General features: G+C 37.6%; 1 protein-coding gene and 1 pseudogene across 4 annotated transcripts in view; both read right to left on the bottom strand.

The window, feature by feature from the left end:
• Nucleotides 1-1,251: 1,251 nt before the first annotated feature.
• LOC149990291 (eukaryotic translation initiation factor 5B pseudogene) lies at nt 1,252-2,886 on the bottom strand (annotated as a pseudogene).
• A 9,613-nt stretch (nt 2,887-12,499) lies between these two features.
• Nucleotides 12,500-25,540, bottom strand: part of LOC149990290 (eukaryotic translation initiation factor 1A, X-chromosomal-like) — a 47,120-nt gene continuing 34,079 nt past the window's right edge. For 3 of the 4 annotated variants that reach the window (XM_090265484.1, XM_090265488.1, XM_090265483.1), the window contains 3 exons: nt 15,574-15,655; nt 14,168-14,259; nt 12,500-12,810 (listed from right to left, as the gene is read on the bottom strand). In XM_090265484.1, the coding sequence (XP_090121610.1) occupies nt 12,805-12,810; nt 14,168-14,259; nt 15,574-15,655 (180 nt within the window). In that variant the 3' untranslated portion in view covers nt 12,500-12,804. Of the gene's footprint in view, nt 12,811-14,167; nt 14,260-14,768; nt 14,881-15,573; nt 15,656-25,540 lie in introns of those variants that run through there. The other variant, XM_090265485.1, reaches the window with a different exon arrangement.

The raw sequence follows: 25,540 nt of genomic DNA, 5'->3' as shown, positions 1-25,540 counted from the left end.
AAGGGAGCTCCAATAAGGCTATCCTCAGATTTCTCAGCAGAAACACTACAAGCAAGAAGGGAATGGCAAAAAATATTCCAAGCAATGAAAAACAAAGGCCGACAACCAAGAATACTCTACCCAGCAAGGCTCTCATTCAAAATGGAAGGCGACATAAGGAGTTTCTTAAAGACTAAAAGAATACGTCTCCACCAAACCAGCAATGCAAGAGATGTTAAAGGGTCTGCTCTAAGAAGATAAAGAAACAGAGACAGAGAAGAACACAGTACAAAGGGGAAAAATGACAATGAATAAGTACTTATCAGTAATAACCTTAAATGTAAATGGATTAAACGCTCCAATTAAAAGACATAAGGTAGCTGAATGGATTAGAAAGAATGACCCACATATATGTTGTCTACAAGAGACACACCTTAGAACAAAAGATCTACACAGACTGAAAGTAAAGGGATGGAAAAAAGTACTTCAAGCAAATGGACATGAAAAAAAAAGCCTGGGTAGCAATACTTATATCAGACAAAACAGATTTCACAGCAAAGTTCATAAAAAGAGATAAAGAAGGGCATTTCATAGTACTTAAGGGAAAAATCCATCAAGAAGATATAACCCTTATAAATATATATGCACCCAACTTAGGAGCACACAAATATATAAGGAAAATTTTGAAAGACTCCAAGAAAGATATAGACAGAAACACACTCATTGTGGGGGACTTTAACACCCCATTGTCAACAATGGACAGATCTTCAAAGCAAAGAAACACCAAAGATACTGAGGCACTGAACAACACTTTATTTATTTATTTATTTATTTTTTTAGGACATCAATTTATTACTTTGAAAGTTAATAAAAGGAAAGAATTAAGCATCTATCCTGACCTTCCTGCATGTACCTATATTTCAGGGAAAATTTTTCTTTAGAGAAAAATTCTAGCTAATAAATCCAGAAGGAATGACAGAGTATCACAATTCTGCAATTCCTAATGAAATACTGGATACAGGCAATAATCACCAAATAAACACTAAAATTATCAAGTAAAAAAGTCAATGAAGAACTTTCAAAATGAACAAGGCTGCTAATGGCTAAATCCACTGATCACTGTTGGCATCACTAGAAGTGAGACAACTGGATCACATGCCTCCTGAGAGGAACCAATAGGAAGTGCATAGCACCACTGGGGGGGGGGGGTTAGTCAAGGACATGGACATGGACAACAGGGTGGAGACTGACTGTGGGAGAAGGGGTGGGCTCGGTGCAGGGGGGAGTAATGGGGAAAAAGTGGGACAACTATAATAGAAAAAAACAATAAGTAAATTTAGAAAAAAGAAAATTATATCCCCTATCTCTATTGCACTTTTTCACAGCATTTTCATAGACATTGTTCTGATACAATTCAATTCTCCTTTTGACCATTGTAAAGACATAACTTCATGCCAGAAGCACCTAGATTCTCCAATTTAAGAATTTCTCTTACCCTGAGCTTGTAGAAGTTTAAGGGTAGCTTCAGTTCTGGCTCTGGCTTCTCTCTGAGATTTAGTTAAAAGTTTCCCTTCTTTTTTCAAGCGTTCTTTTCTTTCCTTTTCTTTCTGTTTTTTCCTTTCTCTTTTTTCTTGTTCCAATCTTTCCTCTTCTTTACTCTTGGCTTCTAATTCTTCAAGCCGTTTTATGTGCTCTTCCTCTTCTCTCTTCTGTCCCTCTTCTTCTTTAAGTTTAGCCAGAGCTTCCTGCATAGCTTTAACTGTGGCTTTGCTAGGTCCTTTTTTCTTCTCTTTCTCTTTGTCTTCCTTTTCTAGTTTCTTTTTCTTCTTATCTTTTTTCTTTTTGTCTCCTTCATTGTCATCTTCAGCAGCTGTGGGTGCCTCTCCTTTCTCGTCAGAGGCAAGGGCTGCTCCAGTGTCAAGAGTTACTTTGGATTTTACAGTTTCCTCTTCAGATTTCTTCTGAGGTTCTTTCTGTTTACTCTGATCCTTTTTACCAGTTTCTAAGTCTTCTTTTTCTTTTAGCTTCTGCAGTTTTGCCTTTTCTTCCTCTCGCTTTTTTCTCTCTCGCCCTTTCTTTTCTGCCTTCTTTTGGGCCACTGTCTTAATTTTGAATGAGTCTTCATCTTCATTCCCACTCTCTACATTAGTACCTGCCTTTTTTTGTTTGTTTGTTTGTTTTTTCTGTCCTTTTCTAGACTGCAAAAATTCATCTGATTCATCGCCACTTTCCCCTGAAGAATTTACTCTGGAATGCTCTTTAATTGTCTTACTGTTATCCTCATCCTCTTCTGACCCATCCCCACATTTTATTTGATTTTTGAGCTTTCCCTTTAGCTTTTTTATAAAGTTTGTTAAAATCATCATCATCACTATCAGAGTACATTTCCACTTTTGGTTTTGCAGTCTTTTTTGATTTTGAATCCTTATCTTCCAATTCTTCACTATCATTATTGTCAAAACTTTGTTTTTTGGCTTTCTGTCCTTTCTTTTTTTTATCTTGTTTTGTGGTGGATTCTTCTTCATTATTTTCTGTTGGCTTTACTGCAGCAGTTTCTCTGTCAGTTTTGATGCCTTGAGCCTCCCAAGACAATTCTTCCAGCTCTTTCAGGATATCATCTTCATCAAAGTCCTGCCGTTTTTTCTCCTTTTTCTTTTTCCCCTTGGACTTCTGAGGCTCCTGTTCCTTGGCAGCACCAGCTCCTTCTATTTCTGCAGCCAAGGCATCAAGATCAATGTCATCCTTGGCACTCTCTTCACTTTTGTTTTTCTGCTTCTTCCCCATGGGGTGATAGCGGCGCTCGCGGTTCCAACCCCTCTAGTATGTCTCTCACAGATCCACTATCCCCGTCCGACTTTGGTCTCCGATCAGCTCCCGTTCCCTCCGCGCGGCCGCCTCTCGCACCGGGATCTCGACTGAACAACACTTTAGATCAAATGGACTTAGTCGATATATATAGAAGTTTTCACCCCAAAGAAGCAAAATATACATATTTCTCAAGTGCATATGGAACATTTTCAAAGATAGGCCACATGGTAGGACACAAAACAAGAATCAATATATTCAAGAAAATTGAAATTATATCAAGCATCTTCTCAGATCACAATGGCTTAAAATTGGAAATCAACCTCAAGGAAAAAACTCAAAAACATTCAAACTCATGGAGAATGAATAACATGCTATTAAATAATGAATGGGTTAACAATGACACCAAGGAAGAAATCAAAAAGTTCCTGGAAACCAATGATAATGAACACACAACAACCCAAAACCTATGGGATACAGTGAAAGCAGTCTTAAGAGAAAAGTTCATAGCAATACAAGCCTACCTAAAAAAGCTAGAAGAATCTCTAATAAAAAATTTAACCCTACAGCTACAAGAACTAGAGGAAAAACAACAAGCAAAGCCCAGATCAAGTAGAAGGAAGGAAATCACCAAGATCAGAGAAAAATTAAATGACATAGAGTCTAAAGTAACAATTCAAAAGATCAACAAAAGTAGAAGCTGGTTCTTTGAAAAGATAAACAAAATTGACAAGCCTTTAGCCAGGTTTATCAAGAAAAAAAGAGAGGACCCAAATAAATAAAATCAGAAACGAAAGAGGAGAAATCACAACTGATACAACAGAAATACAAAGAATTATAAGAAATTATTACGAACAACTGTATGGCAAGAAATTTGACAACCTAGAGGAAATGGACAGATTCCTGCAAAAAAATATAGTCTTCCCAAACTGAATCAAGAAGAAGCAGAAAGTCTGAATAGACCAATAACAGCTAGTGAAATTGAAGCAGTAATCAAAAATCTCCCAGCACACAAAAGCCCAGGACCGCATGGCTTCACAAGTGAATTCTACAAAACATTTAGGAAAGAACTAACTCCTATCCTCCTCAGACTATTCCAAAAGATACAAGAAGAGGGAAGACTCCCAAACTAATTCTATGAAGCCAGTATAACCCTACTTCCAAAACCAGGTCAAGACACAACGAAGAAAGAAAAGTACAGACCAATATCGCTGATGAACATAGATGCTAAAATCCTCAACAAAATATTGGCAAACCGGATCCAGCAACACATTAGAAAGATCATACACCACGATCAAGTAGGATTCATCCCAGGGATGCAAGGATGGTTTAATATTCGCAAATCAATAAACGTGATACACCACATAAACGAAATGAAAGACAAAAACCACATGATCATATCAATAGATGCGGAAAAAGCATTTGATAAAGTACAAGACCCATTTATGATTAAAAACTCTCAGCAAAATGGGAATAGAGGGAGCATACCTCAACATAATAAAGGCCATGTATGAGAAACCTGAAGCCAACATCATACTCAATGGGCAAAAACTGAGAGCATTCCCCCTGAGATCAGGAACAAGACAAGGATGTCCGCTGTCTCCACTCCTATTTCACATAGTCTTGGAAGTTCTAGCCACAGCAATCAGACAAGAAAGAGAAATAAACGGCATCCAAATTGGAAAAGAGGAAGTAAAACTGTCATTATTTGCAGATGACATGATAGTGTACATAGAAAATCCTTTAGACTTCACAAAAAACTACTCAACCTAATAAGTGAATTCGGCAAAATAGCAGGATACAAAGTCAATATTAAGACATCGAAGGCATTTTTATACACCAACAATAAAAACTCAGAGATAGAAACTGAAAGAAAAATCCCATTTACCATAGCAACAAGAAAAATAAAATACCTAGGAATAAACTTAACCAAAGAGGTAAAAGACCTGTACACAGAAAACTACATAACACTGAAGAAAGAAATTAAAGAAGATACAAATAAATGGAAGCATATACTATGATCATGGATGGGAAGAATCAACATCATTAAAATGTCCATACTACCCAAAGCAATTTATAGATTCAACGCAATCCCTGTTAAAATACCAGCAACATATTTCACAGACCTAGAACAAATACTTCAAAAATTTATATGGAACCAAAAAAGAGCCCGAATAGCCTCAGCAATTTTCAGGAAGAACACAGTAGGAGGAATCACAATACCTGATATCAAACTATACTACAAGGCCACGGTAATCAAAACAGTCTGGTACTGGCATAAAAACAGAGATATAGATCAATGGAACAGAATAGAGAGCACAGAAATAAACCCAGGTTCATATGGTCAACTAATATTTGACAAAGGGGGAAAGAACATCAAATGGAGTGAAAAGAGCCTCTTCAACAAATGGTGTTGGGAGAACTGGACAGGGACATGCAAAAAAATGAAACTAGACCACCAACTTACACCATACACCGGAATAAACTCAAAATGGACCAAAGACTTAAATGTAAGCCGTGACACCATAAAAGTCCTAGAGGAATAAATAGGCAGGAAAATTTCAGATATCCCACCTAGCAACATTTCCACTGATATATCTCCTAAGGCAAGGGAAATAAAGGAAAAAATCAACAAATGGGACTACATCAAACTAAAAAATTTCTGCTCAGCAAAAGAAAACATCAGCAAGATGAAAAGGAAGCCAACGATATGGGAAAACATATTTGCCAATGATATCACAGACAGGGGACTGATCTCCAAAATATATAAAGAGCTTATACAACTCAACATCAAGAAAACAACCCAATTAAAAAATGGGCAAAGGACCTGAACAAACACTTCTCCAAAGAGGACATACAGACGGCCCATAGACATAGGAAAGTATGCTCAACATCACTAGCCATCAGAGATATGCAAATAAAAACCACAATGAGATACCACCTCACACCAGTCAGAGTGGCCATCATCAACAAATCAACAAACAACTTGTGCTGGAGAGCATGCGGAGAAACGGGAAACCTGGTGCATTGCTGGTGGGAAAGCAGACTGCTGCAGCCACTGTGGAAAACAGTTTGGAATTTCCTCAAAAAACTAAAAATGGAACTGCCTTTTGAACCAGCAATTCCATTGCTAGGATTATATCCAAAAAATCCCGAAACACCAATTCAAAAGAACCTATGCACTCCAATGTTCATAGCAGCACTATTTACAACAGCCAAGTGCTGGAAACAACCTAAATGCCCATCTGTAGATGAGTGGATCAAAAAACTGTGGTACATTTACACAATGGAATTCTATGTAGCAGAAAGAAAGAAGGAACTTCTACCATTTGCAACAACATGGATGGAACTAGAGAAAATTATGCTTAGTGAAATAAGGCAGCAACAAAAGAAAAATACCCTACGCTGTCACCTATTACAGGAAACGAATGAACACAAACAAATGAGCAAAATTGAACCAGAGCTATGTAAACAAGAAGTAGACTAACAGTAACAAGGGGGGAGGGGGGAGGAAGAGAAGGGTGTAAGAAGGGGAAGGGTCAAGTGAAAAAAAAAATATATATATGAATGACCCACGGACATGGGAAACTGAGTGGAGACTAAATGTGGGGGAAGGGAGGGACAGAGTGCAGGGAAGTAAGAGGGGTAAAAAAGTGAGACAAGTGTAATGGAAAAACAAACAAAAAAATTTTTTTAGTGGGGGAAAAATGAAAATATGAAGAATGGAAATGCCAGTTCAGTGAATATTAGGACAAAGATTTTCCTTCACGTTGTATATTTTTCTCCCTATTTGAATCCTCCAGAGTTTGGCATTCTAAACAAGTAAGTAATGACATAAGTTTCTTTGCATAGAACTAATAAGACCAGTTGTTAATAGAGGTTCCTTTTTTTTTTTTTTGACCAAGTCTGGAATGCCAAGCCTAAAGGAAACATACTTGGGCTCAGAATATTACCAAAAAACCCTGAGGAACTGGGAATGACTTTCAAAAGTAATAAAAGCCCGTGAGATAAAAGGCCTGGTACCATGGTTGGTTGTGCGGTCCACAGCAATCTTTCCAGGGAAGGAACGAAGGTTGTTTTCCTGAAAGATGGCTAGAAGGGACCTTAAGGCACAATGAAAAACCAGAAAGACTTGGAAAGGACAGGTGTGTACAGGCAGGGATGAATGCCAGGTATGTGGCTCAGCTTCTGTGCCCTGAAGAACAGACTGAGGGTCACCCTAAATGTTCCTTGGGTAAGTTCCAGCAAAGCAGAACAAAAGATCCTAAGTGACCATTTGCTGCTCTTGTTGTGTTTATACAAATGAACAGGATAAATTAAAAATGGACTTAATGTAGTCCCTTTAAAGACAAGGAGGGTAGTCTTAGAGAGAAAAGTCACTATTCAAGGAAAATCACAATGATCAGTAGTAGACTATAAAGTAGGGCAACTAACCGTCTTAAAAGTTTCTTCTCATTTAAAATATGGTTTCACTTGAAAATTAAACCATGTCTGTGATATCATCAAAGATAATCAAGTTGCAGGCAAGTAGAATGTCAAGTGCCTTGCAACTGGATGTCTTCCGAATAAGACAGTCTTACAGATTTAAGAGACTTGTTTCTGAGTTATGTTACATAAATTAACATGTGTTTTCTGTTTTCAAAGGACATAAGCCTATGATCGCATTACCTGAGTGATTGTCTGTACGCATAAGCCTCACTTAATCCTCTCTGCAGCGCTGCCTCCTGTGACTCAAGGGTTTGGCTGAACTAAGTGACTGGGTTGGTGAAGAATGGGGTGGTCTGTGGGCTTCACTTTAAAACGGGTTTCTCTTTTCTATCCTAATGGCTTGGACAGAAAGGACCCAGAGGTCTGAGAGGGGGGAAACCTAAACTATTTCCCTCAGCCCAAACTAAGTATAATGGGCAAAAGGGTTTTGGACAGGTGAGATGTGCCTGGCACACCTTCCTCCAAAGAAGCCCTTTTTTTTCTTTTTCTTTTCTTTCCCCTAATATGGAACATTGAAAAATTAATCTGCTTTTTGTCATCTAGTGGTTATGGATTGAATGATGTCTTTTAACCCTTTTAGCCAAATCTGTTGCCCCAGAACACAACAAGGATGCCAGCCTGTTAAACCAAGCACGCCGTTGACCGGAGACAGCCAACTGACCTGGGGTCTGTAATATCCTTCCCCATGTGGGAAGGCCACCCTTCCCTACACACCCCCACTCTTATTAGGGTTTTCTGGACCCAAGGGTAGGTAGGACGACGACCATGTCCAGCTTGAAGCAGCTAGAGGAGCTTGAGACCTTCACCCATTGTCCTTTACAAGATTACAAAGTGTCGTAATATCTGAGAGGGAGGGGTAGTTACTTTTTACGAACCAGGGGTATGGACTTGGTGGGGGGATTGCTGGGGGAGGAAGATCCTGGGTGGAGGGGAGTAAAGGGGAGAAAATTGGAACTATTTCAACAATATAATCAATAAAATACTTATAAAAAAATCACTCTATAATCAGCAGTCAGGCTTAAACACTGCTCTTTGGAGGAGAGTAATTTCTGTGAGTGGGGCTATTGTTTCCACTCAGGCTGATTCCACTTGGAGGGGAGTGGTTGCCTGAGCAAGATGGCTCCTGTAATATGGGGAATGAGTCAGCACTGGGGTCCCATCAGCTGCTCCCTCAGTTCTCTTCCCAAAGTCACCACCCCGATCTCTCCTCAAGTGTCTACAGTCCACTCTGCCCTCCCTCTGTTGGGGCACAGAGTAAGTGGGGGACAACAAAATTTTGTTCAGAAACCTGGTTTAGAAAACCCTCCCCACACAAAGCCAGCAAGCTGGTGCCATATCTGAGACTCCATCAACCTGGCTAACACTGTTTGAACTGCCTTGAGGATCCCCAGAGCTCACCCACCCAACTTACTCACCCACCCAAGCTGCTTTTTCAAATGAATGGCTGGGCTTGGCTCATGCTTCACAACTTCCTCAAACAAGCAACAGCTGGCCTCAGTGAGCTCCAGGCCTGGCAGAAGCAGCAGCCAGCTGAGATTCACAGTTTGGCTTTACCTGGGAATCCCTGGGAAAAACACAGGAGGGGCCTGAACTTGGCCTGCATTGGCAAGAAACCCCAGGGCCAATGTACGCAGTGGACAGCTACAGACCATGTTGGAGCACCACCAGCATGTCCATGTACAGCTAATCCTCCACAGAGGGTAGAAGCTGGTGGTGAGTCATCATATCCAGTTCTTGCAGCTGACTGGGCTGAGTAAACCACTCCCATTGATCTGCAAACAGTAATCAAGAACCAACTACAAGAGGAGGATGTACTCAGCCCACATGAAGGGCACACTTTAAGTACCCAGGTTGGGTGATACGGGAGTCAATGCCCTGATCCTACAGGACACCTACTATATTAGGCCACACTACCAAGACACAGAGTCAAAGTAGCTCTACCCAGTATACAGAAACAAATATAGGAAGGCTGTCAAAATGATGAAACAAAGAAAAAACATGGCCCAAACGAAAAAACAAATCAAAACTGCATAAAAAGATGTAAATGAATGGAGGTAAACATCTATCATATGCAGAGTTTAAAACACTGGTTATAATGATGCTCAAGGAACTTAGTGAGGACTTCAACAGTATAAAAAAGATCCAATCAGAAACAAACAATACACTAATTGAAATAAAGAACAATTTATAGGGAAACAACAGAAGAGTGGATGAACCCAAGAATCATATCAATGGTATGGAACATAGGAAGCAAAAAATCAAGCAATCAGAACTATAAAAAAAAAAAAAAAAAAGTCCTTAAAAAATGAGGATTGTAGAAGCAGTCTCTGGAAAACTTCAAGAGATCCAACTTACACATCATAGGAGTTCTAGAAGAAGAGAAGTAGCAAGAAATTGGAAATCTATTTTAAAAAATAATGAAAGAAAACTTCCCTAATTTTGTGAAGGAAACAGACATGCAAATCCAGGAGGTACAGAGTCCCAAAAATGATGTATGCAGAGGCCCATTCCAAAACACACAGTTAAAACGCCAAAGGTTAAATATAATCTTAAAAGCAGCAATAGAAAAGAAGACTCACCTACATGGAAGTTCCCATAAGACTGTCAACTGTTTCTCATAAGAAACTTTGCAGTCTAGAAGAGATTGGGAAAAATATTCAAAGCCATGAAAAACAGGGACCTACAGCCAAGCTTACTCTACCCAGCAAAGATATCATTTAGAATCAAATAGCAGATAAAGAGCTTCCCAAAAAAGGAAAACTAAAGAATTCATCATTATCAATTCTTTATTATATAAAATGTTAAACGGACTTAAGATCAAAACTATGAACAAGGAAATGGCAATAAACACATACCTATCAACAACTGAATCTAAAAAGCAAAGCAAGCAAACAAGAACAGAGATGGCTTTATGGATAGAGATCATTTTGATGGTTGCCAGATGGGAGGGAGTTGTGGGGTAACTGGTGAAGAGGTGAGGGGATTAAAAAGTATAAACAAGTAGTCATAGAATAGCCATGGGATGTACAGTATAGGAAATGGAGTAGCCAATTAATTTATATGGATGACCCATGGATATGAACAATGGCGGGGTGACTGCCTGAGGGAGTGGGCATGCTGGATGGAGTGGGAACAAAGGGGGAAAACCAGGACAACTATAATTGCATAATCAATAAAATATAATATTTTTAAAAGAAAACCTTCACGAGACAAAGTCTGCTATCTACCAAAAAGAAAAACAAACAAAAGTCACAAAAACTTGACAAATAAATCCAGATAGCCGAACACTTTTTTGTCTTTATTTAATATTGAGAACTCTGTAGTCATGCCTTAATTTAACAACCACCACACAAAAAAACTAGTGGCCTTTTGCCAGGCTCAAAGGCAAGGGGCTGCATGCAGCTGCAGACACAGCTCTGCAGTCTATGGATGCAGAAACTCAGCCACTGATGACAAGTTTGAATGTTTCTGTTTAAAACTTCCTCATGTTGCAGCTACATAGGCGAGACTGAACACTCTGAAGCAGTGTATAAAGCAAGCAAAGGATTTTAATAATTGCTGGCAGTTGGGCAGAGACCCTGAGCAGGTCTTTAACACAGCTCCCACCATGAATGGGTTTTGGGAGGGGCTTATATAAGGGTTTGTTTCTTTGTTTCTCCTTTGGTGTGAAGCAGCCTTGGGAAGTGGGGGCTGGAAGGGGCTGCAGGAATGTCTTGGCAGTAACAGGAACAGAAATTTGCAAGGCTACAAGGTTAGCTTTAGCCTGCAGCTGCAGCCTCTTAGGCTGAATTCTTAACTACTGGCAAAGCAGCTTGGGAAAGATTCTCCAATGTGAAAACATCAATAGAGAAGGTCAATACGTTACTTGTTTTTTTACTCTGACTAAAGTAAAGGATTCCAGTTTCAACAAAGTATTCAAAGGATGGTCAAGGATAATGCTGGAAAAATTATATAATCCTTCAATATAGTGCCTTAAACTTCTCAGGTGCAATCTGATCCTCTATATACTCAAAATCTCTTCTTCCAACGATGGTGACTTATATGCAGCTAGGAAAGAATCCAAAGAATTTTGATAGCACTTGCTTATCTTTTCAATTAGAAGTCAATAATAGCCAAACTGAGACACATTTTATTTTCTCAGTTGAAGAACCTATGTGTGATAATTCAGAATTTGAGGGAAATCTGAGGGTACAATTTGTTTCCAGAATTGAACATGCAACAGAGGTATGTGCCCTTACTAGGTATCAAAACAACTCTTTGGTGTATGGGATGACCTCACCCAGGACATGCACATACATACATGTATGTGTGTGTGTGTATATATATATATATATATGTATATATTTATAATTTTTTTATGCATATAGTTTAAAACCAGGTAAAGAGGTATTCTCTTTACATTAATTTTCTCTGCTGAAAATAAACCCTCTGGGAAAATGTGATGTTTCTAAAACTACTTACTGAATCTTTTCTATGAAAGTTGTACATATAAGATTTAACTATGGCTAGTGTTTAGCGCCACAGTTCATTTCATTTTATTTGGTTGATAACTTTCAAAACAAACAAAACATTAAAAAGGAAGGTCACAATGCAACTTTCTAGTAAAATATACACAAAAAATTGGTACACACAATGAAATACACAAGCAGCAAAAGAGTATAGCCAAAATATATTCCATGAAGATTTTATTACATTTCTTAACTATGGTTCCATTCTTTTTCTACACAAGTTTATAATAAAATTATTTTTCATTTATACATTGTGATTTAGTCCTCTATTAAAGTCCAAAACTATACGTTACAAGTATATATTTGGCAATAAAATGATGCAATTTAACACAACCTTTTTGTATAGTATAAATTATTCTCCTTATTTTGCCATTACAAGTTGCCTTGTTTAAGATATTTTCTACACATTAAGTTAAAAAAAATGCCAACAATACTACTTTCTATTTAGAGTTAATTTCATACTAATTAGGATCAAACTTTTGAAACTATTCATCTTATAAATTGGAAACTGCTACTCAAATACATGTTCTAAAATCTGCTGTTGGGAAATAATTTATGAAGGTGCTCACAAAATAATGGAAAGACTATTATGAAACATAGTATAAAAACACAGCTACAGAGATAGAAAAATAGCCCATCTCCTTGACTTTACATGTAGATTTCTAACTTTCTTATACTTTAACAACAAAAAAAAATCTAGGTAACTGGAACATATTCTGGAAAGAAAAAGTTGGAACCAGGACTTACCACTGCCCATAATGATAAGACAATTTATTCAAAGCATCCATTACCTGGAAAACATTTCTTTTAAGCACAGACATTGTGGTTTTTTAACCCTAAGTCCCTCTACATAAAAAGAATAAAGTGTTAACACTTCATTTAAAGACATAAAAATACTTTTAAAACAATGAAAATAAATTAGTATGCCTTAACAAACTACATTCATGCTGCACTTTTAGTCTTCTTGCATGGTGATGGACAAAATCCAAACTGTAGAACAACGCTCTGAACCTTTAGGTTCAATTCAGATCTGTAAGTGGAAAGGACATCACATAAATCGAAAAAAAGTTCTTACAACAGTCAATTGAATAAGATCCCCCTTGGAGTATCTAGAACATAAATCGTTTTCAACAGAAAAATTGATACATCAATTTTTTCTCAATTCCTGATAATTGCCAAATTTTTATAATGTCTTTGAGACTATGTTATGTAGACTATTCTTAATGAAGAATAGCATCTCCTTTACTTTATGCAGTAGTTATAGACCTTATAAGAGTCGGAATAAATTTGGAGAACTGTAATTTCCTTAATAATGGCAGAGTAGTATGACTTACACCTCAGTTAGGTTTAGGCTCATTTTTAATTATCTCTGTAATAACTATAAATTAGAAACCACAAATCTAAATATAGTAAGTTGGAATACTAAGATGGAATTTTACAAAACACAGAATCTGTGTTTCTGACAAAGGCTGTGCAGCAAAATTAGCAGAGCTTTTCAAATGTACGAGGCCTTTGGAAAGTCTAAGTTTGGTACCACAAGTGATTAGAAATCAATGACCTAGAACAGGGATCTACAGATTTTCCAATCACCAACATTTTCAGATATTCAGAGAAGTTTAAGAACTTTAAATTCAAGAGTACAAAAATATACATGCCCCCAAGATTATATAGTTTAATTAAATGTTTCCTATACTTGAGCTGAATTTGGCCAATGATACCTGACAAATAAAATAATGTTATACCCTGGCTGGTGTAGCTCAGTATACTGAGTGCCAGTCTGCAAACCAAAGGGTTGCCAGTTCGATTTCCAGTCAGGGCACATGCCTGGGTTGTGGGCCAGGTCCCCAGTTGGGGACCTGTGAGAGGCAACCACACCTTGGTGTTTCTCTCCCTCTCTTTCTCCCTCCCTTCCCCTCTCTCTAAAAAATACATAAAGAAACAAACAAAATAAAATAATGTAATACAACACATACCTTGACACCAGTTATGTTTTAATAAAGCTTTTAAAGAGTATTTCAGTGCTTCAGCAAACTCATTCAAACGAGGTTCTTTTAACATATTCATATTTCATTTGAGAGAAGACACATTCTCAAGATTGGTACATTTAATAGTTATCTCTGTAGACACTCTTTGGAGTACCCACTGTCAGAGCTAATACTGATATTTTCAGAAAGAAATGTTTCAAAAGATAATGAGTTTTTCAAAGTATAAAATGTTAGTCTGGGTTGTTCCTGAGTATTAATGAATGTTCAGATTCATGAAGAAGCTTTCAAATAAACTGAATTTAAGTGTTGAACATACGTAGATTAAAGGAAGTTAGGGAGAAGAACTGGTTTACTTGCAGATAAATAAAATGATAAAAACCACAAGGTTCATCTACTACTTACATCATCAATGTCTTCATTGTCATCTGCAATATCATCAAACTGGATTTCATCATCATCTCCAGGCCCAAATGTATCTGTTTCATTGATTTTAGCTAAAGACACAATAAGGATACATTCATATATCAGATGAACTAACTATTTTAAAAAAGAGGGTCTGATACAAGACATTAAACTATCAAAAAAGACTCTTAAAAATGCTATTTCAGTTGAAATACTTCATTATATAAAAAACATTCCTAATATCTAAGAACTCATAAGGGAGCAAAATCATAGTAAAATTTCCAAAAGTTCATTGCTATGTAATTATAATCAAGAGTATATATACAATATTTTTAATTTGTTTGAAAAGGTATTATAAGGCTAGCAGGCTCTAATTACACTAACATAGTGGCTCTCACACTTCCCATATATGCTTCAAAAAGGATGTGAAGACATGTTAAAGACTTCCTAGCACATCCAAAGTTTTCTGAAGTAGGAAAACTACGTTTACCAACTATTAGAAAGACACCATGTCAGTCAAAAATACTTCGTCAAATTATGATTATTTTCTTATTCTCATGACACACACAAACTAAGTCCTAAAATTCTGTATTTTGCTGACCTGACAAATAAAACAGGAACGATTTTGACTCACTGACACCAGATGGCTACTGTATTGGATGATATTGCAATTTTTAAAAATTCTTGTGGAACACTGGTTGAAAATTGCTGCCCTAAGCAACAGAAATGAAAGAGGAAATACTGGTTTGATTTCCAGATATTTTTTAAATGTCAATAATTATATCAAAATTTCATGCTTACATAAAATCTTATATTTTCTTTATAAAATAAAATAATGAAAACAAAATAGCTTCTAAGTGAAGAATGTGAGTTTAGAAATAGTGAATTTCCTCATTGATGTTACGAGGTACTTATTTTACCTTCTAAAGTATACTTCAGTGAGAATGCAACAGTTAATAATAAAGAGAAATATCTGTTAAAAAATACACCCCCCCGAAAAAAAAAACCACCACTCTGAACTACTACTATATAAGATAAACTGACCAATGTTTTCCATAAAAATCAATCCTAGGATCATATCTGTTGTACTGATATAGCGGAAAACTGACACATCTCTTTTGAGGATGTGTTAAAGACAATTAAAAAATAATGTCCCTTCACCGATATTTTAAACAAGCTCAGAGCTTAAAACCTTTAAAACTCCTCACCAAAGAACACTCATTAGAAAGAGAATTTTATTACTAAGGTATTACAATTATGAAGTAGAAACAGGCATACTTGTAACTAATTTTTGTTAAGTACATACACAAACAATATGTAGAAATGACAGAATTCTATAAAAATTGCTTCACCATAACACTAATAAATACTAATGCCTTTAAGACAGGAAACATAACTGGTATTACCATGTTCTGGAAGCTCGCCATATGCCTTCAAACTTCTAGCTTCATCTGCATTGTACTTTAAAATTACATCAGCTTTGTTATCCTTAGAGATAAACAAACAATTTTTAAACTGGCTATGACAATATACCAATTGTTTCATAAATGACTTTCAAATGAAACACATTAAGGAAATGTCACTTAACTGTTCTGTTACAAACTATCTATATTCCTAAAATATCCTTGGATTTAATCAAGTAGAAATCATTTTGCATAAGTGACTAAATAATGATAATGGATTGGAAATTGCTTATAAATTTATATTAATGAGAAGAAAAAAAGAAAAGAAAAATAGAAAAAAATTGCATTGTGGTATCTCACTTATCAGAATTGCTTGTGAACTTTTAAAAAGATAGTTCCATCTCTTGAAATCTAATAGACCTGAAGTGAAGATTAAAAATCTGTATTTAAGAAGCTTTATGTTGAGAACTTTCAGCCAAGATGGAGGCATAAATAGAAATGCTGCGTCTCCGTCACAACTAAGAAGGAATTTACAACCACTTCAAAACTTTTTTAAAAACCCAGAAAATCAAAACTACAGGGAAGTTCAGCAAAGAAATAAAGAAATATTCAGCCAAAACGGTAGGTGGGGCAGAGCCAGGAGGGAAAGAGTAGTGAAGCATAAGAGGCTGCAGGGGAGGTGCTTGGTGGCCCCAGCGGAGGCTGACGGTGGGGCTGGTGGTCCAGCTAGCAGTACAGCAATTGTATATGTGGCAAAAAGCAGTCATACATTTTAAACCCCGGAAGCAATCCCAGCCCCAAACCAGACAGATCCCAGCCCCAGAGCAAACCATGTAGCTTGCTGATCCAGCTCTGGGAAAAATAGAGCTGCATCGCTTCTGACTGTGAAAACCAATGGGGGTGGGGTGGGGGTGGGCGGGACGGGACGAGGAAAAAACTATTGGTCTCTCAAAGGAGGCAGGTGGAGAAGTGCCTGGAAAAGGGGCGAGTGCTGAGCAAGGGACACTGTTCCCTCTCAGACCCCTCCCCCACATACAGTGCCACAACGTGGTGAAACAGGTCACCAGCACTAACAAATACCTAAGGCTCTGCCCCTTATAATGTAACAGGTGCGACAGCTCTATCAAGACAGGGGAAAACACAGAAAGCTGTCAAGATGAGAAGACAGAGAAGTATGGCCCAAAAGGGGGGTTAGATCAAGGTTCCAGTGAGAGAACTAAACTACAAGGAAATAGCAAACCTAACAGATGAGGAGACAGACAACCTAACAAAGAGATAGCCAATTTAGCAGATGCAGTTTAAAGTACTGGTGATAAAGATGCTCACAGACAGGACAGAAAAGATTAAATAAGACAGTGAAGAAATGAAGGCTACATTAAGTGAAATGAAGGAAAATCCACACAAAACTAGTGGTTAAAAAAAGGAAACCAAGGCTCAAATCAATGAACTGGAACATAAGGAAGAAACAAACAGTAAACCAGTACAGGAGGAGGAAACAAGAATTGAAAAAAAATGAGAGGCTTACAAACCTCTGGGATAGCTTTGAACTTGCCAACATCTAAATCATAGGGATGCCAGAAGGAGAAGAGGAAGAGGAAGAAATTGGAAAACTATGTGAAAAAAAAATGAAGGAAAAACTTCCCAAATTTGGGGAAGGGAATGAACATACTGTAGAGGTCCAGGAAGCACTGACAGTCCCAAACAAACTAGGCCCAGGGAGGACCACACCAAGACATATCATAATCAAAATGCCAAAGGTGAAGGATACAGAGAGAATCTTAAAAACAGCAAGAGAGAAGAGGAGAATTAGCTCCAAAGGGATATTTATAAGACTGTCAGCTCATTCCTCAAAAGAAACTCTGCAGGCAAGAAGGGACTGGCAGGAAATATTCACAGAGAGGCAAAAACCCACAATTGAGATTCCTCTATCCAACAAAGCTATCATTTAGAATGAAAGGGTAGGTAAAGTACTTCCCAGACAAGGTAAAGCTAAAGGAGCTCATCATCACCAAGTCATTATTATATGAAACATTAAAGGGACTTTATTCAAGAAAAGATCAAAACTATGGACATTAAAATCACAACTATCAACAACAGAAGCTAAGGAATGGAAACAAAGAACAACTAAGCAGACAACCAGAGTAGGAACAGAATCATAGGTATGGAGGGGTGTCAGCTGGGAGGCGGAAGTGGGGCGAAGGGAAATGATACAGGAATTAGGCATAGTATGACGGTACAGAAATAGGCAGGGGGATGTAGAGAAGAGCTTATACGTATGACCCATGGACATGGACTAAGGGGAGGGGGGTGAGACTGCTGAAGGGAGGGTGTGCTGGGTGGAGGGGAGCAAAGGGAAAAGAAATTGGGACAACTGTAACAGCAAAATAAATAAAAACACACACAGAAAACAAAAAAATAAATAAAAAGCTTTGTGTTGTTTGTGATGCAAATGCCTCTGAAAACTACCAAATATATTCATATTTGGCATTTAGAAAAATCTGACTCATAAAACTGCAGAGTAATCAACTTGAAAAACCAGCTGAAAAGTGCTGATCTGGAAATATCAGAGCATGAAAGAAGATGAGAACTGACAAGCATAGGATGAAGACTCCTTTCCACAGGTGGAGCAACTGGGAAGCTGGAGGGATAATGCAGCAGTGGAGCTCCCTCCTTCTGGGAATATAGTCTCAGTGCCATGCAGGGGTCCCCAAACGAGAGCAACAAGATAAGGAGGGGATCCATATAGCATCCAGTGGTGGGCATCAGTGGGGATTCAGTCCACCTAGGAGACACATTTTGCACCCTCCCAGGAAAGAGTTAGCCCACTGTTAACAACAGCTTGGGAAGTTTGCTCCAATCTGTGACTGCTGGGGGAGAAGGGGAACAGTGGAAGTTCGAGGATAGACGAAGGGTCCACCTGGTATACCCAGCAATGAATCTGATGAACCAGTTATTCTCAGGAAGGACTTTGGACAGAGAGTCAGTAAGTCTATCTAAACTGTGAGGCCTGCGAAAGAGGCTTGGTCTTGCCCATTATGTGCCAAGGGCAGTACCCCTCTCCCCAGTTGCAAAATTGGTTGGTCTGCCCATTCTGCTGTTCTGAAAAAAAATTTAAAAGTATGGTGCGGGGCTGGAAATTTAGCCCCACCATCACCCCATCCTCATAGAGGTGAGGGACATTTGGTCTGTTCTAAACTGGGGAGCTGGGAGTTTTGACCATTCCCTGCTTTTGCTGGCCATTGTAGGCCTGATAATTTTTTAAATCTTGCAGGCCACACAAACCTGAATTCTGGCTACTGCGGCTCTCAAGCTGGCTTCTGAAACTAGGCTTCTATCTGGAGCCAGGTGTGCTGGGCTGCAGGGCTGCATTATGGGGAAGCAGAGCTGAGCTCCCCAGAAAATGTAGTCCATGCAAGTGACAGCAAGAACTTAAAGTGTCCACCCAACCCATCTCTGAGCCCATCTGAAATTACCTCTGCTAGATCCGGGAAACTCCCCTGGGCACAGACCCATGGAGGAAGAGAGCAGCCACCCTCTACTGGAAGATCTGCCCTGACAAGCTTGAGAAGAGCAGGTGGGAACAACTTCTGATGCTGGCTTGCAACAAAGAACCTTCCCAGGAATGGCAGAAATGGCCAGCCTCCAAAACACAGCAGTAAGATCCAACAGCCTTCACAGACAGCATATTCAGAGGGTGACTGAACAAGCGCAATAATCTTCTGAACTGAATCATACTTTTTAATCTTTTCTTTCCTTCTCTTTTTCTTCCACATCCCTTATACTCTCTTTCCTTATTTTTTTTCTCTTTTCTTTTTGACCCACTTTTCTTTTCCTGGTTTTTATTTTATTTTACTTTTCTGTCTCTATATTAATAATTACTATTACTTTATTATTATAATTTTTCTTTTCCTTCTTCGCCTCCCTTATTTCTTTTCCAATTTTCCTTCACTAATTCTTTTTGTCTCATAATTTATTATTCTTTTTTCTTACTTATTTTTATGAGATCTATCCTGGAAAAGTCCAGCCATTGTTAACATAACAAAAATGGTTTGTGCACAATCAACATAATCTTGCCAATGAGAGAGGACTGGAAGGCATATGAATGAATAATCATGACTTCCCTGTACTAGTCAGACGCTGTTGAGTGAGCATGTGTACTGTGTAGCTGTCACATTCAAAATGACCGAGCAAATAGAGCAATGCATCTCCATCAAATTTTGCATTGAGTTTGAACATTTCTCCACAAAAACTGTTCAGGTGATTCAGAAGACCACAGCTATGGGCATCATGACAACATGACCACTTATGCATCACATCTTGTGTAGTTTTTTGGCAACATATCAAATTACCCAGATGGCTCATTTTTCCTACAGCCCATACTTGGCATCCTGTGACTTCTGGCTTTTCCTAAAACTAAAATCATCTTTGAAAGGGAGAGATTTCAGACCATTGATGAGAGTCAGGAAAATACGACGGGGAAGCTGATGTTGACTGGGAGAACCGTGTGAGGTTCCAAGGTACTTCTTTGAAGGGGATTGAGGCATCACTGTCCTATGTATAATGGTTTTCATATCTTCTTCAATAAATATCTCCTATTTTTCATTGTATGTGGCCAGATACCTTCTGGACAGACCTTGTGTAGCCACTCTTACTCTTTATACCATATTTCTCTATTTTTTCTTCTTATAGCAATTTCTTTCACATTTCCCATGCTGTTTGATGGTAATAAACTCCTTTAGCCTTTTTTTTTTTTTTTGTAGTTTGTAAAGTTCTTTATTTCACCTTTTATTTTTTATGTATTTTTTACCTATTTATTTTTAGAGATAGGGGAAAGGAGGGAGAAAGAGAGGTGGAGAAACATCAATATGTGGTTGCCTCTTGTATGCTCTCATATGGGGACATGGTCCACAACGCAGGGGTGTGCCTTGACTGGGAACCAAACCAGCGCCTTTTGGGTTTACAGGCTGGCACTTAATCCACTGAGTCACACCAGCCAGGGCTCACCTTCAATTTTAAATGAGAGCCTCACAGGAGTGAGTAATCTTAGTTTCAGATGCTTGCTTTTCATTACTTTGAATATTTCATACCAGTCCCTTCTGGCCTGTAGTGTTTCTGTTGAGAAATCAGCTGATTGCTTTACGGGAACTCTGTTATAGGTAATTCTCTCTCTCACTGCATTTAAAATGCTGTTTTTAAGTTTTGCCATTTTAATTATGATTTATCTTGGTATGAGTCTCTCTAGGTTCATCTTGATTGTGATTTTCTGTCCTTCCAGATCTTGCATGATTTTTTTCCTTCACCATATTTTTTTAACAAAAGTTCTCCACCTCTTGCTCTATTTCTTCCCCTTCTTGTACCCCTATGATTCAGATGTTATGACATTTAATGTTGTCCTAAAGATCCCTTAAACTACCTTCCTACTTTTTAATTCATTTTTGTTTTGCTGCTCTAATTTCACTTTTTTAATTTTTATTTTTTTACCTTGTAACCTACTTCTATTGATTTTTCTTTCAGGTGTGTCATTCTTCATTTACAGCTGGCTGTTTTTAATGGTTTTTAAGTTTTATTTCATGCTGCTGAGCATCCTTATAACTATTATTTTGAACTGGTTATGATAAATTCCATATCTCCATTTTATTTAGTTATATCTTTTTACTGGAGACTCCTCGTGTTTTTTTCATTTGGGACCTTTTTTCTTTATTTCTTTTTTTTTTTTTTTTTTTAATCCTCACCTGAGGACATTTTTTCCACTGCTTTTCGAGAGAGAGAGAGAGGAAGGGAGAAAGAGAAGTATTGATGCAAGAGATAGCAAGGATTAGTTGCCTCCCATACATGCCCAGACTGGTTATGGTATAAGTTGTAAGCAGGAACTGAACCTATAACCCTTCAGGTATGAGCATACACTCCAACCAACTGAGCCACACTGGCCAAGGCCTGCCCTGTTTCTTTGTTTCCCCATTTTGACTCTTTTTGTGTTGTTCTATGCATTAGCTAAAAATGCTATGACTCCCCATATTGGTGAGGTAGCCTTCTGTAATAGGTGTTATGTAGGACCTAGTGGTGAGGCTTCCTTACTGAGCTGGGTGCTCAAAGAATGATCCTTGTGTGAGTTATGTGGGCCCTCTGGTTGCAATTGGTTAGTGATTGCTCTTGTCCTAAACATGAGTAAATTTGACCCTCAGACTGGTTGACTGTGAGGCCAAACCTTGTCCATACCATGAAAACTGTTGTACAGCTGGTAAGAGAACAAAACAAGATAAAACAGAACCGAAAACAACTCAACAGCAACACCACCCAACAACAAAAACAGTAACGAAAAGAATCAGAAAAAGAAAAAAGAGCGTAAACAAAAACAGTACTATATGAGGTCTGTCCAGAAGGTACACAGCCACATACTATGAAAAATAGACATTTATCAAATAAAACAGAAACAGGATACGAGAAACAATGTACACAGGACAATTATGCCGGTGCCTCCTTCAAAATAAGCACTGTGGGACCTCACACAGTTCTACCAATTACCATCAGCTGCCCCACTGTATTTTCCTGAATCTCATCAATGATCTGAAATCTCTCCCTTTCAAAGGTGATTTTAGTTTTAGGAAAAGCTAGAAGTCACAGGGTGTCAAGTATGGACTGTAGGGGAGATGAGTCATCTGGATGATTTGATGTTTTGCCAAACTGCACAAGACGTGAGCATAAGTGAGCACATTGTCATGATGAAACTGCCAATCACTAGTTGTCCATAGCTGCAGAGTTCTGAATCATCGGAACAGTTTCCACAGAGCAATGTTCAAACTCAATGCAAAATGTGATGCAGATTTATCACTCTACTGACTCAAGTCATTTTTAACGTGACAGCCACACAGCAAACATGCTCACCCAATGACGTCTACCACCCCCACTGACTAGTACAGTGAGGTCATCACTGTTCACTCACATGCATTCCAGACCACTGTCCTTGGCTGCCAAGTTACATTGATGTCACGCAAACTGTTCTCCTATAGTAACAATGGCCAGGCTTTTTCCAGACAGTATTTGTATGAAAATGCTTATCAATAATAACCTTAAATGTAAATAGATTAAATGTCCCAATCAAAAGATACAGAATAACTGAATGGATAAGAAAACTTAACCCATAGATCTGTCTACAAGAGACCAACCTCAGAACAAAAGATTCACAAGGCTGAAAACAAAGGGATATAAAATCATATTTAAAAAAAAAAAAAAAAAAAAAAAACAATACCCCTTCAAAACAAAGCCATAACAAGAGACAAAATAAGTCAAGACAAATACTAAAAAAAAAAAAAAGGATATAACCCTTGTAAATATATGTATATCCAATATAGGAGTACCTAAATACATTAGAAAACAAGGGATTAAATGACAAGACAGCCATAGTAGAACACTTTAACACCGAAAAAATCAACAAGGAAATAGCAACCTTTAATGACACACTAGATCAGATGAATTTAATTGATAATCACCAAACATTTTATCCAAAAGCATGATATACATTATTATAAAGTGCACATGTAACATTCTCAAAAATAGGGGAAAAAAAAAGTCTTAAATCCAGAAAGACTTACGTCATATCAAGCATCTGAGACTACAACAGCATTAAACTAGAAAGGAACTGCAATGAAATAAACTCAAAACCAGTCAAACACATCTTTATGTTATTAAACAATGAATGGATTACCAATGAGTTTGAAGAAAAAAATCAAAAGATATCTGGAGATAAATTAAATGAACATGCAACAACCAACACTATGGGACACAGCAAAAGCAGATATGAGAGAGAAGTTCACAGCATTATTGGCCTGCCTAAAGAAGCACAAAAAACTCAAATAAACACTCTAACCTTACACCTAAAAAAATTAATAAAAGAAAAACAAGAACAGATCAGGATAAGAAGGAAGGAAGGAAGGAAACAATATAGGTCAGAGAAAAAGTAAATAACATAGAAATTTGAAAAACAACACACACAAAAACATTAATGAAACCGAGCTGGTTCCTCGGAAAGATAAACAAGATTGATGAGCCATTAGTCAGGCTTATCAGGTAAAAGAGGAAGAACCCAAATATATGAAATCAGAATAAAAAAAGAAACAACAGACATCACAAAATCCAAAAGATTATAGGAGAACAGTATAAACAGCCATATACCAACAAATTAAGAAACCTAGATGAAATGGACAAATTCTTAGAAACATATATTCTTTGAAAACTCAATCAGGATGAATCAGAAAATCTGAATAGAATGATAACAACAATATGACAGCAGTAATAAAAAATAAACTCGCAAACAAAAGTCCTGAACATGATGACTTTACCAAAAATTCAAAGAACCAACACATATCCTCCTGAGCTATTCCAAAAAACTCAAAAGGAGGAAAGATTTCCAAGATCACTCATGAGGCCAACAATATCCCAATTTCAAAACCAGATAAAGACACTACAGCAAAATAAAATTATAGGCAAATTCCTTATGAACAAAGTTGCTAAGACTCTCAACAATATATTAACAAAGTGGGTCCAACAGTACATTAAGAAGATCATACACCATGAACAAGTGCGGTTTATTTCCAGAATTATGATAAACACAATAAAAACATCAGGACACAGGACTTCAGCAGTAACAGAGGCAGTTGTTTATGCACAGATCTGCAGCTCTGGACACAGCCAAAAAGCTAAATCAAAGGTGCATGCAGAAAAGATGGAGCAGGCTGTTCTTATCCTAATACAAGTAAAACCCTCCCTTCCCCACATCTCCCTCCTCTCCTTCTCCATTTTTCCATGCTGTGTACTACGAAGTTACAATCTAACATGATTAGCTAAATTAACTGAGGGTGATAATTAATTAAGGGTGATCTGATTATAGGTCTGTCTCCAGCTCTCCTTTGAAGTTTTCCTAACTTGTTTGCTGGGCTTAGGTCTAGCTATATTTTCCCATTTCCCTGTGTTTGGTGATGAATATCTTCCCCCACTTTGATCTCAGATATTCTTTGTTCTCAGAAACATGTGTGCTGAGCTACAGAATGCCCCCTTCCTGATTTGTAAATATGCTAATACTGTTAACTCTGGCTCAGAGAGCCTTTGATTACATTTGTCCTTTGATGCTAATTATTTTATACTGGTTTGGGAGTCACCAGTTTCCTTGTCCCTCACAGAATGGAAGGTTGGTACAATATGTACAAATCAATAAATGTGACACATCACATAAACAAAATGAAGGATAAAAATCGCACAATTATATCAATAGGTGCAGAAAAAGCATTCAATAAAACCCAGGACCCATTTATAATAAAACTTCTCAGCAAAGTGGGAAGAGGGTTCATGCCTTAATACAATAAGGCCATAGGTGAAAAACCTATAACCAACATGATATGCAATGGGCAAAAACTAAAAGCTTTTCTCTTAAGGTCAGATACCACACAAGGACATCCACTTTCATCGCTCTCAATCAACGTACAGTACTACAGGTTGTAGCCACAGTAATCAGACACGCATCCAAACTGTAAAGGAGAAAGTAAAACTGTCACTACCACCGATGATATATTATACATAGAAAACCCTAAATTCTCCACCAAAATACCCCTAGATTTAATAAATGAATTCAGCCAAGTAGCAGGATACAAAATTAATACGCAAAAATATGTGACACTTTTATACACTAATAATGAACTCTCAGAAAGAGAAATAAAGAAAATAATCACCTCTACCATAGCAACAACATAAAAGTGTAAAGTTATATAGCAATAAGCATAACCAAGGAGGTAAAAGACCTGTATTTGAAAGACTACAGAACCCTGAAGAAAGAGAAGACACAAATGAATGCAAGCATATCGCATGTTCATGAATTGCTAGAATTAACATCATTAAAATGTCCATACTACCCAAAGCAATTTATAGGTTCAACACAATTCTTATTAAACCACCAATAATAACCACACAGAATAATCTGAAA

The sequence above is a fragment of the Furipterus horrens genome, unplaced genomic scaffold, assembly GCF_987537825.1.
Source record: "Furipterus horrens unplaced genomic scaffold, mFurHor1.1.pri manual_scaffold_19, whole genome shotgun sequence".
NCBI lineage: Eukaryota > Metazoa > Chordata > Mammalia > Chiroptera > Furipteridae > Furipterus > Furipterus horrens.
This window is presented reverse-complemented; position numbering and strand designations above follow the sequence as displayed.